The sequence below is a fragment of the Sinocyclocheilus grahami genome, unplaced genomic scaffold (genome assembly GCF_001515645.1).
Source record: "Sinocyclocheilus grahami isolate Dianchi unplaced genomic scaffold, SAMN03320097.WGS_v1.1 scaffold277.1, whole genome shotgun sequence".
Classification (NCBI taxonomy): Eukaryota; Metazoa; Chordata; class Actinopteri; order Cypriniformes; family Cyprinidae; genus Sinocyclocheilus; species Sinocyclocheilus grahami.
In genome coordinates this window covers 1,346,755-1,365,547 of record NW_015505456.1, presented here as the reverse complement: position 1 = coordinate 1,365,547, position 18,793 = coordinate 1,346,755, and the positions used below count along the sequence as shown (strand labels likewise).

General features: G+C 36.4%; 3 protein-coding genes across 3 annotated transcripts in view; 1 reads left to right on the top strand and 2 right to left on the bottom strand.

Annotated features, from left to right (window-relative positions):
- The window catches only part of yeats2 (YEATS domain containing 2), a 46,804-nt gene extending 45,157 nt beyond the window's left edge, over positions 1 to 1,647 (top strand). The window contains exon 33 of the mRNA XM_016291834.1: positions 1,385 to 1,647. The gene's annotated coding sequence lies outside the window, so the exon portion shown is untranslated. The remainder of the gene's footprint in view (positions 1 to 1,384) is intronic.
- On the bottom strand, positions 167 to 9,988 carry LOC107600065 (MAP6 domain-containing protein 1-like). Its single transcript, XM_016291837.1, has 3 exons — positions 8,980 to 9,988; positions 7,393 to 7,597; positions 167 to 1,063 (listed from the first exon to the last, which is right to left on the bottom strand). Exons 1-3 carry the CDS (start codon positions 9,618 to 9,620, stop codon positions 992 to 994), a joined length of 918 nt encoding a protein of 305 aa, XP_016147323.1. The 5' UTR covers positions 9,621 to 9,988; the 3' UTR covers positions 167 to 991.
- Positions 9,989 to 12,212: 2,224 nt separating this feature from the next.
- acsm3 (acyl-CoA synthetase medium chain family member 3) lies at positions 12,213 to 18,764 on the bottom strand. Its single transcript, XM_016291836.1, is given in 15 exon segments — positions 12,213 to 12,572; positions 12,701 to 12,820; positions 13,074 to 13,173; positions 13,238 to 13,365; positions 13,467 to 13,485; positions 13,487 to 13,566; positions 13,794 to 13,874; positions 14,505 to 14,628; positions 14,902 to 14,981; positions 15,181 to 15,337; positions 15,904 to 16,047; positions 16,136 to 16,343; positions 16,660 to 16,794; positions 16,797 to 16,860; positions 18,124 to 18,764. Coding segments are annotated over 15 exon segments (1,755 nt in total). The 5' UTR covers positions 18,343 to 18,764; the 3' UTR covers positions 12,213 to 12,476.
- Positions 18,765 to 18,793: the final 29 nt, after the last annotated feature.

The following is an 18,793-nucleotide window of genomic DNA, read 5'->3' as shown; positions in this document are numbered from 1 at the left end:
TAAAAAGTCGCAATGACCTTTTTTATTCAGTGGCGGAAACGGACTTGCATACATTGGACTAAAACCTACTAAAACCCCCTTTTTTTTTTTTTTTACACAACCATTCAATATAATTTGTATATTATTCAGCTCTCAGTCAAATAACGTGGAAACAAATTTAAAGAATGTCATTTTTATTTAAACAGTTCAAGTATTTTGTCCATTTATGTCTAAACCAAATGTACAAAAACTTGGACAGCCTCCAATTCAGTGAAAGATGCATAATGTTCTAGTCTTTATATGGGTTTATAAAGGGCTAGCAGGGTCTGGAGCGAGAAAATGGCGATTAGAAGCACCTGCCGTCCTCAGGCAGACATTAACAGATCAATAAAGGCAGACCAACATCACTAATATACAAAAGCATGTCATTAACTAGGCTTGTACAGGACACACACACACCCAGACACTGAGTTACCAGATTACATTTTGTTCCTTTTTGAAATTTTGCATATTCAGTTAATTCATAAAACGATTATGAAACATGCAGATATTCATTCAGCTGGGACAGGGTAAGGTCAGCAAAAATTGAGGCCTGAAAACTTTCCCAGTCAACCATGTTTATGTCTCACACACACTCTTTCCATCACTCTTAAACCTGTATTACAAACAAATCCTTCTAGTAGATGGTTGACATTTGAAGCATACATTCTCTTGCATAGATTTTACTTTGTGTAAATTTCCAGCAAACGTCCTCTAGTTCTGTAATTTCCCTCAGTGGAATGATTTAGAGAATCCCATTTTACTGGTTTTGCTTTTCACAAGCTTTTTCAGTTGCATTGAACGCGTCTCTATTCATCCGCAGGCATTCTTCTCCTCTGACGATCCTAGTCTCTCAGAATAACTTGTTTCTCAACATTCAGGTGTCTCTCGACAGTTCTTTAAAATGGTCTCCTCTTCTAGTGAAAGGCTGAATCAGACGTGAATGTGGATCTTTGTGCGGAGCGTTGATGGATCATATGTTGAAGATCCTAGATTTGCTTTGAAAGACGGCAGATGGGTTTGGTGACAGCTTAGTCTTCTGCTCCTGTCATATAAAACATATTTCTGTTAAAAATACTAGTTCATTTAAAATGGATATCTTTTGTAACAATGTAAAAGTCCAACCGCAATTTACAGTTTTCATCTTAAATGTAAGAATCTGAAAAAGAAGCACTAGGTCATGTAACACTCCCGATGTCTTCTGTGGCACATGGGACGTTAAACCTCACTGGAAATAGTATCCATTTGGACACTTTTAGCATACTGTTTTAAATGCCTATGATTTAGGATGTACTTGTTCAAGTCTCATATTATAGTATATAATCTCCATCTATCTTTGTCGGTTTTCTGTCTCTCTCTCTCTCAGACTGTCTCCTTCTCCTGGGTAGAAGACATCTAATCCTTACTGTAGGGGAGAAAAAAAGCTTGCTATGTGAGAAGCCAAGTGCTGGGGTGAAAATGAGATTTATCATCTACTGAATCTTTTTCTCACACACTGTTTAGTGTTTCTAGAATAAGAAATCGACACCCTCAGCCTCACAGACTCACTAACAGCAGAAGCAGACAGTGTTCGTACCTCAGGTATTCAGAATGGCATTCTAACATGCTAATGCTGGAAATGCTTTGTATAATATGCAAATGTGGCTTTGAAGAAACTTCAAACATGCAAAAATTATTTTTGAAATAAATTTTTTTTAAAGACTTGCACAGCACTAGTATATACACTACCATTCAAATTTCACTATATATATAAATATATATATATATATATAAAATATGCAGTATTTTTATATATTTATTTTAATGCAGCTTACTGTACAGTAATAATCCATTCTCAACATGGCCTCGTTTGTCCTCTGTCGTATCATATGTCATAGGCTGCTGACCATCATTGGGACGGAGCGCTGACGTATGGGACACTATCTGGGCAGCAACTTTAAAGCTTATATAAGATGTTTAACTGTCATTTAAGGTTATTATAACTTATGAAACCCTGAGATTTATTCACTGTGATACTTGTGGAGGTTTGATCTGTAAACATGCATTTGGAATTGTTTTATCTAACACTGATCCAACGAATCAGTTCATCAGCAAAGCAAAAAAAAATAAAAATAATAATACAATGTAATACATTTTAATATAATATAGTTAATATATATAATGCAACACTTACTTTTGGCCAACAGCCCTCAAACAATTTACATTTTGTTCCCGTCATATTAAAATGTTTGGGCACCTCTGCTCTATTAAATGAACTGACCAATAGCAAACCGTGTAAGCTTATGTTTTCTTGGTTTCATTGAGCTTGTACTGAACTGATGGTCTTTACAGAAGAGGTCAAATGAAAAAATGACCACTTAATTAAGAATGATCGGCTGGTTTTATCTCCCAAACAAGTGTTTAGTCAGGCTGCCTTTTAAAATTAAATTCAAAGCATCAGCTGGAGGGAGATCAGGAGGGCAGGATGGGTTGTGAGTGAGTTAAACCCTTGGGACAGACAAAATAATGCCAGCTGGCTTAGTCACGCAAGTCTCCAGTGCACTAGACTCTATCCAGTACACACACACACACACACAATTTAAACCCACAAAATCAGCCTCACAGATATAGACTGATTACTTCAAATAAAAATTATTTAGCAGAAAAATGGTCCCTCATGCCTGGTTCTCCACTAATATGCCAAAAGCTGTATGTTCAGCATTATCAATCATATCTGTTAAAATCTCTATAATCATAAAGCAGAGTTGCCCAAATGTCTTAATATGAAGGGCCAAACTTGATTGAGGGCTGTGGGCTAAAAGTAAATGCTGCAATATATCCAACTATATTATAATAAAATATATTAAATCTTAAAATTTTTTAAATAATTTAACAAAACATTTTTTAAATTTTTTTTAAATTTTAAAATGATTTTGAATCAAATTCACATGTTTTTTCCATTTAAATTCAAAATCAAATAAATAAAGTTTAACAAAAAGATATAATATATATATATTTGATTTGGCACACAATGCCATAGAAGAAGAAAAAAAATATATATATATTATATATTTTTGTTAAACTTTTTTATATTATATATATGCTTTAGTGGCATGTTTTTGTCTTCTATTTTTTTTTTCTATGGCATTGTGTGCCAAATCAAAGGATGTCCCGTGGGCTCTGGCCATACTCAAAGCATCTGTACAACCCTCATCTGAAAACACCAGACTAGTGGATCTGTCTGACAATTTGACAAATGGAGCAGTGCAAAGGTTATGAAAAGAAAAGTTACAGCTTAATAACAGGCATTTAAGCCTGACACCAGAGGCACAAAACTCTCGCCAACTCTGCCTCAGACCGCTGGCATTGTGTGTTTCAGCCGTCACTTTCTCTCCTCACTGGTCAAGCGTGAGGTTTGACAGCATGCATGGATTAGTAATTAGGACTAAATGAATCCCAATTAGTGCATACTTCACTGACTGACGTGCAAAAGATGCAGCACCAGTTTCACAGTTATTTTTGATTCTTATTGAGAAGACGGGCACAGACTACATTGATGTAAAGGGGCACAGGAGCGGGTCACTGATTACATAACCCCAATGAATTAGCGCTAGTCAATACATAGAGCACAACTTTTACCAGAACTAAAACTCCCATTTGTCCCAGAAAGGTATCCGTGTTAAATAACCAATGTGATTTAATTGCATATTAGGCTTGATTTCATAGATTAACCTAAAAGGTTACGCAAATCAATATTCCTGCTTACCTAAATACAACTTTAATTCAACTTTAACTACAGCTTTAACTATCAGCCCAAAAGTTGGCCAAAAATGTCACTAGCTATAAAGGTAAACCCACTTCAAAAGGTTGATTTTGTTAGCTTTACAGCTCAAACATGAATAATTCATGGATATGCTTTCACTACTATGCAATCTGCATATTTCTGCTAAATCCATCATATACTTTCACCCCATAGGCTTCCATTTTATGCTTATGAATGTTTGTGATTTTTAAGAGTATTACAACTGAACACATTTATTGTATAATCATACACTTATTGAAATGTTTTTTTTTTTATATTTAGTATGCATATTTTCTGTACTAATGCTTTAATTGTTTATTTTATATTTTGTTATTTTAGTACAGATATATAAATATAACAAATATTTGAACATTTCAGTATATACCTATTTCATACACACTCTTTATATGTGCACAACCGGTCGAAACAGTAAGATTTTCTGTTTTTTAAAGAAGTCTCTCTTTTTCTGTTCACTAAGCCTGCATTTATTTGATTTAAAATACAGCAAAAACAGTAACAAATGTTTCATATTTTTACTATTTTATTTTTAAAAATTTACTATTTATACATTTTAAAATGTCATTTATTCCTGTGATTTCAAAGCTGATTTTTTTTAGCATCATTACTCCAGTCACATGATCCTTCAGAAATCATTCCAATATTCTGAGTTTCTGCTCAAAAAACATTTATTATTGTTATTAGAATTTTTTTCAGGTTTCTTTGATGAATAGAAAGTTCAGAAGGACAGCATTATAAATGTCTTTATCATCACTTTTGATCAATTTAAAGCATATTTTGCTAAATAAAAGTATTAATATCTATAATTTTTTTATAATCTATAATCTTTCAGTTCATCAAAGAATCCTGAAAACAATGTACTCAACTGTTTAAGTGGCTGACTAAATACTTTTTTTCCCCACTGTATATGCTTTAGTGGCATGTTTTTGTCTTCTATTTTTTTTTTCTATGGCATTGTGTGCCAAATCAAAGGATGTCCCGTGGGCTCTGGCCATACTCAAAGCATCTGTACAACCCTCATCTGAAAACACCAGACTAGTGGATCTGTCTGACAATTTGACAAATGGAGCAGTGCAAAGGTTATGAAAAGAAAAGTTACAGCTTAATAACAGGCATTTAAGCCTGACACCAGAGGCACAAAACTCTCGCCAACTCTGCCTCAGACCGCTGGCATTGTGTGTTTCAGCCGTCACTTTCTCTCCTCACTGGTCAAGCGTGAGGTTTGACAGCATGCATGGATTAGTAATTAGGACTAAATGAATCCCAATTAGTGCATACTTCACTGACTGACGTGCAAAAGATGCAGCACCAGTTTCACAGTTATTTTTGATTCTTATTGAGAAGACGGGCACAGACTACATTGATGTAAAGGGGCACAGGAGCGGGTCACTGATTACATAACCCCAATGAATTAGCGCTAGTCAATACATAGAGCACAACTTTTACCAGAACTAAAACTCCCATTTGTCCCAGAAAGGTATCAGTGTTAAATAACCAATGTGATTTAATTGCATATTAGGCTTGATTTCATAGATTAACCTAAAAGGTTACGCAAATCAATATTCCTGCTTACCTAAATACAACTTTAACTACAGCTTTAACTATCAGCCCAAAAGTTGGCCAAAAAGCTATAAAGCTATAAAGGTAAACCCACTTCAAAAGGTTGATTTTGTTAGCTTTACAGCTCAAACATGAATAATTCATGGTCACTACTATACTACTATGCAATCTGCATATTTCTGCTAAATCCATCATATACTTTCGCCCCATAGGCTTCCATTTTATGCTTATGAATGTTTGTGATTTTTAAGAGTATTACAACTGAACACATTTATTGTATAATCATACACTTATTGAAATGTTTTTTTTTTTATATTTAGTATGCATATTTTCTGTACTAATGCTTTAATTGTTTATTTTATATTTTGTTATTTTAGTACAGATATATAAATATAACAAATATTTGAACATTTCAGTATATACCTATTTCATACACACTCTTTATATGTGCACAACCGGTCGAAACAGTAAGATTTTCTGTTTTTTAAAGAAGTCTCTCTTTTTCTGTTCACTAAGCCTGCATTTATTTGATTTAAAATACAGCAAAAACAGTAACAAATGTTTCATATTTTTACTATTTTATTTTTAAATATTTACTATTTATACATTTTAAAATGTCATTTATTCCTGTGATTTCAAAGCTGATTTTTTTTAGCATCATTACTCCAGTCACATGATCCTTCAGAAATCATTCCAATATTCTGAGTTTCTGCTCAAAAAACATTTATTATTGTTATTAGAATTTTTTTCAGGTTTCTTTGATGAATAGAAAGTTCAGAAGGACAGCATTATAAATGTCTTTATCATCACTTTTGATCAATTTAAAGCATATTTTGCTAAATAAAAGTATTAATATCTATAATTTTTTTATAATCTATAATCTTTCAGTTCATCAAAGAATCCTGAAAACAATGTACTCAACTGTTTAAAATATTGATAGTAATAATAATAATAAATGTTTATTGAACAGCAAATCGGCATATCAGAATGATTTCTGAAGGATTATGTGACACTGAAGACTGGAGTAATGATTCCGAGAAAAAAAAGAAAAAAATATATATATATATACACACAGTGCCTTGCGAAATTATTCATACCCCTTCATTTTTTTCACATTTTGTTATGTTGCTGCCTTATGTTAAACTGCTTTAAATTAATTTTTTCCCACATCAATCTACACTCCATACACCATAATGGCAAAGCAAAAAACAGGTTTCTAACATCTTTGGAAATTTATTAAAAATAAAAAACTTAAATGATTCCATTGCATTCCATTATCTGGGACAGTTGAAATTATGCTCAGGAGCATTCATATTGCTTGTAGATATTACTACACTTCGAGACGAGTGAAGTTAACCTGTGGCAAATTCAATTGAATGGGTATGATTTGGAACGGCACACACATCTTAATAAAAGGTCTAACAGCTGATAACGCATATCAGAGCAAAAACCAAGCCCTGAGGTCAAAAGAACTGCCTGTAGCTCAGAAACAGGTTTGCGTCAAGCCATCTGGGGAAGAGTTCAGAAAAGATTCTGCTTCACTGAAGGTTCACAGAAGCATGTAGTCTCTGTTACCCTTAATGGAAGAAGTTTGAAACAACCAACAAAATGAATGAAACAAAATGTGAAAAAAATGACTTTCGCAATACTTTCGCAAGGTACTGTATATATATATATATATATATATATACACACACACACACACGCGCATATATATATATATTTCATACAAACTTTTTATATAAATATATACCTATTTACATAATACCTATATCATATGTATTCTTTTAGGGTGAACTTTCTGTTATAAAAATGATGATATATGTCCTTGTGATAAAATTTTATAGACTATACTTGTTTTTACATAATGGTCTCCTGCGGATTATATCAAAGCCTCCAGTTCATTCTTATTCTGCAGAATCTGGTTTCAAATTTTGCTCTCTGTTGATCTTTCTGTCACATCAGCTCACTGTCTGATTTGATCTCTTTCTCTTCTGATCTGTTGTCTCACTCACCTCTGGTTTCATGCTGATGTCTGTCCTGTGTGAGTGTGCTCTCTCTGTCTGCGTGTGTGTGCTGGTCTCCGTGTGTCTGTCCGGGCTGAAAGCCGCCTGGTAGCTAGTCTCCGGCGGGGGCTTGTCAGCACCTTTACCCAGGAAGGTTGGCCGTTTGTTGGCAGGCTTTGACGGCCGGGCTCCAGACCACGGCTGGTACTCCTGCCTGACTCCAGAGAGAGATCAAATGTATCAGACAGAGACAGAGAAAGACAGAGACGGAGCTGCAGATAAGAGCAGCACATGTCAGGCTGAGTTAAAGTCATGCTGACAAATCACAGCAACAGGTGCCCACCATAAAGACTTACTTCAAGCTTAACCTGTATGAAAAATGATTCTCACTATACGTATCTGTACATACATATGCAAGGTTTAGAAAAGAAAAAATCTGCATGCAGAATGAAAGTATGCAAGAAAGGTTTGTGTGAATAAATGACTAGAAGTGAAGGTTTCATACATCCTTCAACCAAAGGCTGATGAACACTGAGGGCTGTTTGTAATCAATTCATTTTGTTCCCCTCGGATAACTCTGTTTATGTAATTGTTTTAGATTCATTCCGCTCGTTCATGAGCTGTCGGATAAAATATGCATGACAGTGACCAGTAACCACACTGAGTGAAAATCACTGCAATGCACAACCGTTACAACCACATTAGTACAACCAGCATCAAAGAAAGGACACTTCTCGTTCACCGGAAGAGATAAATGTGTGAAAGCTTGTTTATGTGAATCAGATATATATCCTCCAGCAATTCGTTTTGGAGACTATAGTGAACATATGTTATTTCAGAGATAAATAGGCTACCACTCTTTTAGGTTCTAGTGTATATTCAAATCTGGTCTGACTTAGATAATAATAATAATGCCAATAATAAGTGATATTATTACATATTTTATGTTAGTATAGTAGTCTATTTGATAAATAAAAATTGAGAAGAAATATGGCCATATAATCTCACTATTTTTAAGATCGGTTTCGTCATGTTAACGTTTTTACTTACCAAATAGGCCAAAATAAAATATAGATTAATAATAATACACCATTATTTGTATTTGTAATATGTTTTTACATCAACATAAAATAAAAATAGAAATGACAAAGACTCGAGATTTATCCATATATAATAATTATTATTATATGGTATTTTTGTCTTTGTTTTTACTTAATTAACAGGCTAAAGTGAAATAAAACAATACAATCAAATATAGATTCACATATAAAAAAAAAACAATAGATTGTAATTATTATTATTAGTAGTAGTAGTAGTACTATAATATGGAATTTTTGTCTTTTGTAATATTTTTTTTACTCTACTCTAAAATAAAGAAATTAATCCATATAGTATTATTATTATATGGGTTTTTTGTCTTTGTAATTTGTTTTACTCACTAAATGGGCTAAAATCAAATCAAATAAATCCCCAAATCTTCTTTGTTGGATCGCAGTAAAATATCTTCTTAAAAGCCATTTACTCGTGATGATGAGAAACTGTTGAGAAGTGGATGAGAGGTGCTGAAGAACAGCTCCACGAGAAGAGCAGCAGTACCTGTATGAGCTGAGCTGATCTCCTCCTCTCTGCCTCCCGCCGCCGCTGCGCTCCTGTCTGTCCGCCCGCGGATGACTCGTGCCGTTAGAGTAACCGTTCACTGGGCTATCCGTTAAAGTGCCGCCTTTCCCTCCGTTACTAATCCAGGGAAAGTTATCTTTCTTCGGGATGGGCCAGGGTTTGTAATCCTGTTTGTACTGGGTGACGCTCGGGAAAGGCACACCCGGGGGATGGTAGTCCTCGCGGGGTTTATAACTCGGTTCCGTGCGTCCCCGGTGCGGCCGCCGGACTCCCGCCGCATGATCCGGCGTTACGAAGTCGACGCTCGGCGCCCGTTCCGTGGAAACGAGTTTGGTGACGGATCGCACCTCCTGCTCCGCGATGTCAGAGTAGTTCTGAATCGTTAGCGGAACCGACAAATCCGATTTATCGAACTGGTTCCAGAACCGAGCCAAGCAGCAGACTCTGCTGATGCACGGCCAAGCCATTGCTAGGAAACTAACCAAACCAAAAAGCACAACAAAAAGAAAGAAAACAGTAAAAACGCGACGAAGCTCGATTACATGAAGGTATGTGAGCGCGAGTCCGTTCCTCGAGAACTGCGCGAGACGGCTCGGTGTCGGGACGCTGTCATTGCACATTCATCTCACGTGATTTGCACTTCATGCAGAAAAAAATAATAATCCATAAACGTCCGAGTCGGTGACCCGTGTCCAGCTCACGGCTGTTCCCCCGACAGAGCTCAACATAATGCCCTAAAACCCCTCTTTTAATCAATACCTAGTGCGCTTCCTAACTAGACAGCATTTCTGGGCATCATAGTCGCTCACAGCTGATTCAGATGCTGTCTACACAAACAAAGTACCATGGTACTAGCATTTTTTGATATATGCAGTGGTAAAACTGTAGTGGAATTTGACATGTTGCCCTGGGGTATGCTGTACTCCATCTAAAACTACTTGAAACATAGTTCCTTTACAGTTAATATGCATTATATATTAATTTAGAAGTATTATTTAGTAAGTCTAGTTTTAACAATTCATTTGTCATCACAGGACCATTTAACATGAGCTGGAGGCAATATACATACTAATATATATATATATATATGCTTCAAGAGACCTACCTGCAAAGCTGAAAAACTATGCTCAAGTGCACTTTAGGGAAAAGCTTGCTTTACACCAAATGTTGATTTAGTTTGGTTAATCGAAGTTAATTGATAAAGAAAATCTATTTATGACATTCTTGACAGCATCCTCATTTTACAGCATTTTTACACAAGTTCCTGACACACTACAGCAAAAGATAGAAATAACTGACTTAAAACCATTTTTTAGCTGGTGAAAGTGTTCTAATAATTTTGGCCACCACTGTATGCAATTAATAATACCGTTACCAGTTTTCAAAAGTCTGAGACCATAGGCCTCCATAAACTTTTAAAAACTAAAAAAAAAAAAAATTTTTTTTTTACAATTATATAAAACGGAATAATATACCATATCATTAGTTCAACTTTTCACTCAAATTGTTATTGCTAAGTAATATAGAATATACATTGTAAAAGAAAATCCTTAAAAATAAAGCACAATTTACTAAACTAATATGAAGGAATTTAATTTCACTAGTAGACACAGACTTGGTATATCACAGTACTGTGGTATTTGGTATGGTACAGTAGGCCACAGTACTTTTTTTGTAAGGACAGGTAAGCAGCTCAGGTTTTGACAGTCTGTTAGCAGTTTGAGCCATTCAAATTACTCGCTGCAAACCAAAACCGACAGATTGATCCACAAACACATCTCTACATACACAAACAAGCTGTGTTTTCAGGCTGTCATAACAAACATCTACAGTCTGATTTAATGACATGCCATGAAGCAGTTTAAATGGCTGAGGTCTGGCATATTTTGGCTTGATATTTCAGTTGTAAAGTCTATGGCTCTGTTTTTCCACCTGATAAGCATAAGACCCATTAACAGGTCAATTAAACAGCACCTGTCTCTCATTACTGCAGTCAGTGAGTGTGCCCCACAACTACATTTCACCCTCAATGGTCCTTGAATAACCAGAGTGGGAATTTTACAGCTTGGTTAGTTTTGGCAGTGTGAAAATAAAATATAGCCTTTCATTTTTCAAAAGTTGTCACATCGTTATTATTTTTGACAAGCTACAGGTCATCTGTTTGCTGTAGTGAAGCTGTTTTTCTCCATTAGTGGTCAAGACTAATTTACTAACAGATTTGTCATCTGAAAAATCACTGCATTCCTCATTCCTTTCTGTAGGGTAAATTCAGAAATCTTTATAACCTCACAATCCTCTCATTCAGCACAGATCAGATTTGTGTCTGCCATCTGTCATCAATCACCTGACATCATGCTCTTGAGGAAAAAAGGATCACTCCATTTAGAAGAGATTATAAACAAGTTTTATCTAAGTCACCCAAAAATGCTTTTATTACTTACTCAAAAAAGAGGTTTTTAAATTATATAAATACAAATTAATTCACATTTAGGTTTTGCATATGCAGCATATGATCTACAATTTAAAGGGGTCATATGATGCGATTTCAAGTTTTCCTTTCTCTTTGGAGTGTTACAAGCTGATTGTGCATAGATAAGATCCCTGAAGTTGCAAAGACTAAAGTCTCAAAACCAAAGAGATATTCTTTATCAAAGACTCTGCCACGCCCCCCTAAAACGTCTCGTTCTAACACGCCCCCACATATCTACCTCACTATGTGGGAAGATTTGCATAATGCGGCCCAAATGTGCACGCAAAGAAAGAAGGTGTGGTTTCAGTAACCGCAGTTAGTGTTGAAGCAGCATGTCAGGGAGACGCTGTGTGTTTCTAGGCGAAAGCAAAAGCACTTTATTTGGCCTTCCGGAAGTAGATGCATTTAGGAATCTTTAAGATTACTTACAACAGAACAGCAATGCATTTTATGGACGACCGTTTCGTAAACCTAGGAGAGGAGGTAATTCTGCCTTTGCTATGACAATCTGGCGCTTCTGAATCAGCTACTGTTTTGTTATTAGTTTAAGCATTTGCTATTGAATGTTCAAATGCGGAGTTTTGTGCATCGTGCATGAGAGAGGCGAGGCATAGAGGATCTACAATAATGTACAGTATTTGAAAAATGATGTGTTTTTTTGAACATTAAAGCATGTCAACATATTCTGTTACACCAAATAATGATCTTTAAAAAAAAGCATCATATGACCCCTTTAATATTAAAAGAATAAAACACATTTGAACTGCAAGGCTTATAAATTGAGTTACTCCACTTAAACATGAGGTAGAATCATATAAAATGTTTGATGCATGAAATTAGAAACGAGTTCTGATTGTTATGAAATGCCTCCACCTGCAGGTGAGCTGAAGGACTACGGGTGGGTAGATCCTTAAACGTGGTGCATTAAAGTGGGAAGACATCTAGGAACATTGTATATAAAAAGGTGGAATGTGATTTGTCCAGAAATTAGTTCTCATTTCCAGATTTATTTGCTTGTTTGCTGTCCCCATTCCTTCTTTTTTAACTCCACTCGCCTGATTTTCCCGCTTACTGTCTTGGGAAGATGATCCACAAACTCAATCTGACAAAAAAAAATATGAGTTAAACATTTAAAAGCTGGAACAAAATATTCCTTTAAAATGGACTAAATTGAAAAGATCTCCAGTTAAGGATTAAATGTGGAAGTACTGAATTTTAATCGTGAGTCACCTTGCGTGGATATTTATAAGGAGCCGTCACAGTCTTCACATGTGTTTGCAGTTCCTGGATCAGTTCCTTATGGTCTCTTGATTTATAATCTGCTGTCAGCACAACAAAAGCCTTCACCACCTGAAACATGGAGCAGCACAATTTAAAAAAATTGGAATAAACAGTTTTGTATTACATATGATAATCTTAGTTACAATTTTATATCAACTACATACAAAATCTTTTGCGCTGCATACTTAGACACCATTTAAATGCATCATAAGCACTCTACTGATAATTCTGGTCTTCTAAGTTATGTAATTTTTGCCTAATTCTGAGGTCACCCTGCATGTATCCTTCATGGAGATGGCAATCCAAGAATGCATTGCGCTACCTCTCCTCGAACTGGATCAGGGCTGCTGACCACAGCAGATTCTGCTATGGCTGGATGCTCTATCAAAGCGTTTTCCACCTCAAATGGACCAATGCGGTACCTAAAACACACAACATGAGATTTAAACATTTGACATCATGGTTATGGGAAGCAGAATTCCGTACCCTGCGGACAGGATGACATCGTCAGCTCTGCCGATGAACCACAGGTATCCTTCGTCGTCCATCATTCCCCTGTCACCCGTCAGGTAGAAATCGCCTCGGAAACATTCTGCAGTGCGCTCTGGCTCCCCCTATAGGATGAATTTAGATCAATACATTTAACTAGTGCAACTCGAGCTCAAGAACGTTTCTGTTCGTACAGACTCTAATAATATGTGAAAGGAAAACGTACTGTATACTCAGTAAAAAGAGAAGGGCCTGTCTGGTTTGACTCTGATGCCGAGGTCTCCCTCTTGGCCTTGTGGCACAACAGAACCATCTTCATCCACCACCTTACACCAAAATAGTCCACAGTTCACCTCACAGGAAAACAAGCCAATCCATCAGATGAAACAAAACAATGTACTACCTCAACTGCTTTTCTGTACATTTTTGTAATTTGTAAAACTTTCTTTTTATGTAATTATCATATCTATATAGTTATTAATATGAAGCCAGTAAGGACAACAATCAACTATTATTATACCCAGTTTAAACCCTGGACAGACTGTTACTGCACCTGAACATCATATCCTGGTGATGCCTTTCCAAAAGATCCTGGTTTGATCTTCATGCCTTTGAATGTGCCTGCTATTAAAACCTAGGTGGAAAAACAGAGATATGACCTATCTTTGCTTGACAGCACACAAGACTATGCTTATATTTATTCTCTGTGCTTCTATAATGAATCTGTGACCATATCATAGATGAAAACAGATGCTAATTTAGGACCCCTTTTCACTCATGTCTATAATGATCCAATAAAACCTGATTCAAGAAAAGAGTTTCAGCTGTTTAAAGGAATAGTTAACCCAAACTTGAACATTTGCTGAAAATGTACTCACCCTCAGGCCATACAAGATGTAGATGAGTTTGTTTCTTTGGAGAAATGTAGCAGTACATCACTTGCTCACCAGTGGATCCTCTGCAGTGAATGGGTGCCGTCAGAATGAGAGTCCAAACAGCTGATAAAAACATCACAATAATCCCCACCACGACTCCAGGCCACCTTGGGAAGTGAAAAGCTGTGTGTTCCCTTGTTGTGGGGATTACTGTGATGTTTTTATCAGCTGTTTGGACTCTCATTCTGACGGCACCCATTCACTGCAGAGGATCCATTGGTGAGCAAGAGATGCAAGGCTAAATTTCTCCACACTTTTCTAATTAAGAAAAACTCTTAACTTAAGAAAATTTTCAAATGTGTGAATTATTCCTTTAAATGTTTATTTACAGTCTCAGTCTGTCCGTATCCCTCATAGATGTCCAGTCCAGTGAGTTCTTTCCATTTCCACATCACCTCTGGGTTAATGGGCTCTCCTGCACACAGACAGTGCTCAAGAGCCCTGAACGTAAACCTGTCAAAAACCACAGACAAAGATGAGGACTAGACCTGGACCAGATGAATCAGTCTCATTCTGCTGTGATCATTACAACATTCAGGTCAAGATTCTCAGTCATTTACTAACCAATTCAGTTAAAAACTTGCAACTTACCTGCCATTAAAAACAAACTTCTGCTGACAGTATATATAAAAACCAATAATCATAAGTGAAGCCTTGTAAAGACAGAGCTAAAAGAGAATTCATTTAAATACAAACACATCACAGTGCACCTGTTACAGTCAGTACCTGGATATGTCGTCCTGTACGAGCATTCGATAGGCTGTTGGTGCCGTGCAGAAGGTGGTGATGGGATAGCTGCTCAGAGTCTGTCAGGAGAAAAACATGTGTTACCAGAATGTGTACTGTTCAACAAACAGCAAAAATCAACAAACCATATAAAGTTAGATTATGTGTTATAATTTTTGGCTTTTCCATAAAACACTTTCATACAGCTTTGTTAGGGACATTTTTTAAAGAATCAAGAAGAACATTCCAGTCAAGAATGGACCATTGATGTTCCTGTACCTTGAGGACTGTACTTGTATCAAAACGTGGCATGTGGTGAACAAACATACACGCTCCCTGGATCCATGGTGCAAACACACTGCTCCATGCAGACTTGGCCCAACCTGTGTCCGACGTGTTCCAAAACACATCCTGCTCGGTCAGATCCAGCCAGTACCTTAAGAATTCACACACACACACAAATAAACATTACATTTATTTGATTCAAATACAGGAAAGACCGCAATATTGTGAAATATTATTAGCAGTTGTTTTAAATTTTCTATTTTAATTTATTTTCAAATGTAATTTATTCCTGTGATGCAACACTGAATTTTCAGTGTCTTCAGTGTCTCATGATCCTTCAGAAATCATTCTAATATGCTAATTTGATGCTCAAGAAACATTTACTATTATCAATATTGAAAAAAGTTGGGCTGCTTAATATTTTTTGGTGGAAACCAAAATACCTTTTTTAGGATGATTTGATGAATAGAAATGTCAAAAGAACAGCATTTATTTGAAATAGGAATATTTTGACATTATAAAATGTCTTTACCCATACTTTATCAATTTACTGTGGCCTAGCTGAATAAAAGTATAAATAAATAAAAAATAATAATCTTACTGATCTCAAACTGTCCACTGGGTACATTTTTACATATATACACAACTTTTAATGCATCTATACCTACTTAACACGTATCAATTTTCACATCATTTAACTTTTAGAATGTTACAAACCTGCCGTTCACCGTGAGCCCCAGACCGTAACTACAGTGGCTGTGTTGGGTCATTTTTGGAGAGCCGGTTGTGCCACTGGTGAAGAAGATAGTCATGGCCTCCTCACTCCTGGTGTCCATGCAAACATGATCATCTGATACTTTTCTACAGCACAAACGCAACATCTGATCTTAAATAAATCCCCAATTTGTAATTTTGTATATACTTTTAAGGAATGCCTGTACACACACACCCCATGAGTTCAGTCAGGTTGCCCCAGCCGTGCATGGCCCTGTGGGACAGCAGAAGCTTGGTGGAGATGGAAGGGCAGTCTGAGGCTACAGTGTCCAACAGTGGAGCCAAAGTTTCATCTGTGATCACACACTTGGCCCCAGACATCTGCAGCCGGTGGCAGATATCTCGAGCAGTGAGCTGAGACGTGCCAGGGATCAGAACCGTACCTGTGCAAGGAAACGGGGCATTTAAAGAGGAACCACTGTGAGTGTGTTTTTATTGATTTTGACCAAATAGTACGGAATTTAAATATCTGCCAACTATGGGTTATCAGTCATAACATGAAAATAACTTTCAGCATATCTGTTAAAATTACACACGTCAACTTGAAGCTGGTATTATTGTTTCAACAGAAGTGTGAATCAGTAAAAGTAGATTAAAGTTTAACTCTAAGAATGAATCACCAAAAAGGGAAACAGAACTATGGGTGAATGAATCCTAAATTCCTGAAACCATATTTGAGCAGGACTGTGGGACTTGTACCTGTTCGGAGACATGCCACATTAACCAGCCACCACTCAGGGACTCTGGGTAAGATGAGGAACACACGATCCCCGCTCTCCAAACTGCACTCCTGATGCAGAACATTTGCAAGTCTTCTGGAGTGGAAGCCCAACTCCATCGGACCTCCTCCCCGCCGTCATTCACCCACCACAGAGCTGGAAGAGACGACCTCTGTCCGTTCTGTAATATACAACAATACACTGAACAATTTCACAAGTGTTGGCATTGTGAAATAACCGGATGGTATTAAAATGAACAAAGAAGACTGGGATAATACCAGTCTCCACAAACATTATATAAACACAGATCAGTAGATTAGTATATTTCTGAGTCACCAAGCAAAATGGCATACCTGTTATTATTCCCATCTAATATCTCTTTTATTTAAAAATAAAATACATACAGGTTTGGAACGACATATGGTTTGGTAAATGAAGATGAATTATATATTTTTTTCTAGTGAACTAATAAAAGCCAGTTCCTTATTGGCATTATGCTTCAAGAAGGGCAACAGGCAGATAATAATTACTAGTAATGGACCGGTCATGTTTTGTGGTATTAGTTGGTTTCACTTTTATTTACAGAAATTGTATGGTAATACCCATGTCAAAAGTACTTTATTTAGCTCCTTACTTCCAATATTATTACTATTACCATTTTATTTTATTATCATATTTTTTGCATACATGACGCATGCAAATTCAAAAAGTACTGCATGAATGAATATATAATGACAAAGGTGTTTCCTAACACTCCCCTCGTCTTCCACTACTCTCTTCTAAGGCCCGCCCCAAAATATTGGTAGAGAAGAGAACAGCCTCAAAGTTTTCTTATTGGTAGGGATGGGCGATACCACTTATTTTGTTTTCGATATGATACCGATATTTTTCCAAGGCAGTATCGTCTATATCGATACTTCTGAACTAAACTCTTAAATGATGAAATGTATTAAATTACCAAGAGTAAAATGGGTAATAACCACTTAACTTTGTTTAAAACACATTTTAACATTCAATACGCCTTAATTGTAATTTATTAGGTTATATTTTTGTTTACACAGGATTCAAATCTACATATGCTACAGTTGAACTATGGTCACTTTAGTAAAACCATGGTTCATTATCATAAGGGACTGCCAGTGACAGGCTGTTGCATCCATAAAATGCAACCTTTTTGTTCTGACACAGTGTATGATTTCTATTAACATTACAGAATAGAACATGATCTATATTATCTTTCAATGTTCAATTTAAATAAATGTAATTGTACAAACTATGTAGGCTACGATTTCAATTAGTTTATTGTGCAATAACTCAAACACATGTTTTTTTCTGTCCTCTGATAAGCATTGTTCAGGGCTGCTGTTTAATGCTTTCTTATGATACTGGAAAATGGAACAAGGGACAAACATATTAGAACAACATCAGAAGCAGAGCATACGACCTTGTCTTTGGTCTCCCACTGCTCCAGCACGTCCTTGGCGAAATTAAACCGCTGAGGAACTCGTATGTTGTAAGTCCGTCTCATGCGCTCATAATCGCAGAAGTTTTTTGGTGCAGATGTTTTGGATCTGCACATTTGCAGCCACTGCCCTCCTTCATTTTTCTTGGAGATTTTCAGACAGTGGTTGAAAAAGCTTTTTCGAAGCACATATAAATTCATAGTAAGACTTTAACTGCGGGCGCGACGTTCTAAACTAAAGCGACTGAGCTCGTTTGTCTCGCGCTACATTAACGACACGCAGCTGAAACTTTCACACGGATCAGGATCTCATTTCGGAGTCAGGCCCTTTAATCGCTGTTTTCCAGTTCGTTACCAAAAAAACTTCTAAAAATGAAACGGCATTCGATGAAAGAAAACCGCAAGCACTGCAGAATACAGAAGCGATATAAGCTGCCCAGCCACACACAGTCCAGCTTCGCGAAGACAGACACTAAATCTCTTCAGCGTAGCAGGAATGACCGCCTACAAAACTAAAGTCCCGCGTCTAAACACTTTCAGCTAAAACAGATGCACTGGACGTAAAAGTGGCTTTCCTTCAATTTCGACATTACATGCTCATTCATTGGTTTTACTCTAGTTGAGAAGCATGTAAAACTTCATGCTCAAATCC

Bases quoted from the DNA above. Each gene is read 5' to 3' on its own strand.
- LOC107600065 (XM_016291837.1), bottom strand. From the start codon at position 9,620: ATGTGCAATGACAGCGTCCCGACACCGAGCCGTCTCGCGCAGTTCTCG. The intron at 7,598-8,979 runs GTACTGCTGCTC...CTCTGGAGTCAG, and splicing joins GATCAGCTCAGCTCATACAG to GCAGGAGTACCAGCCGTGGT. The intron at 1,064-7,392 runs GTGAGTGAGACA...TTTATATGACAG, and splicing joins ACATCAGCATGAAACCAGAG to GAGCAGAAGACTAAGCTGTC.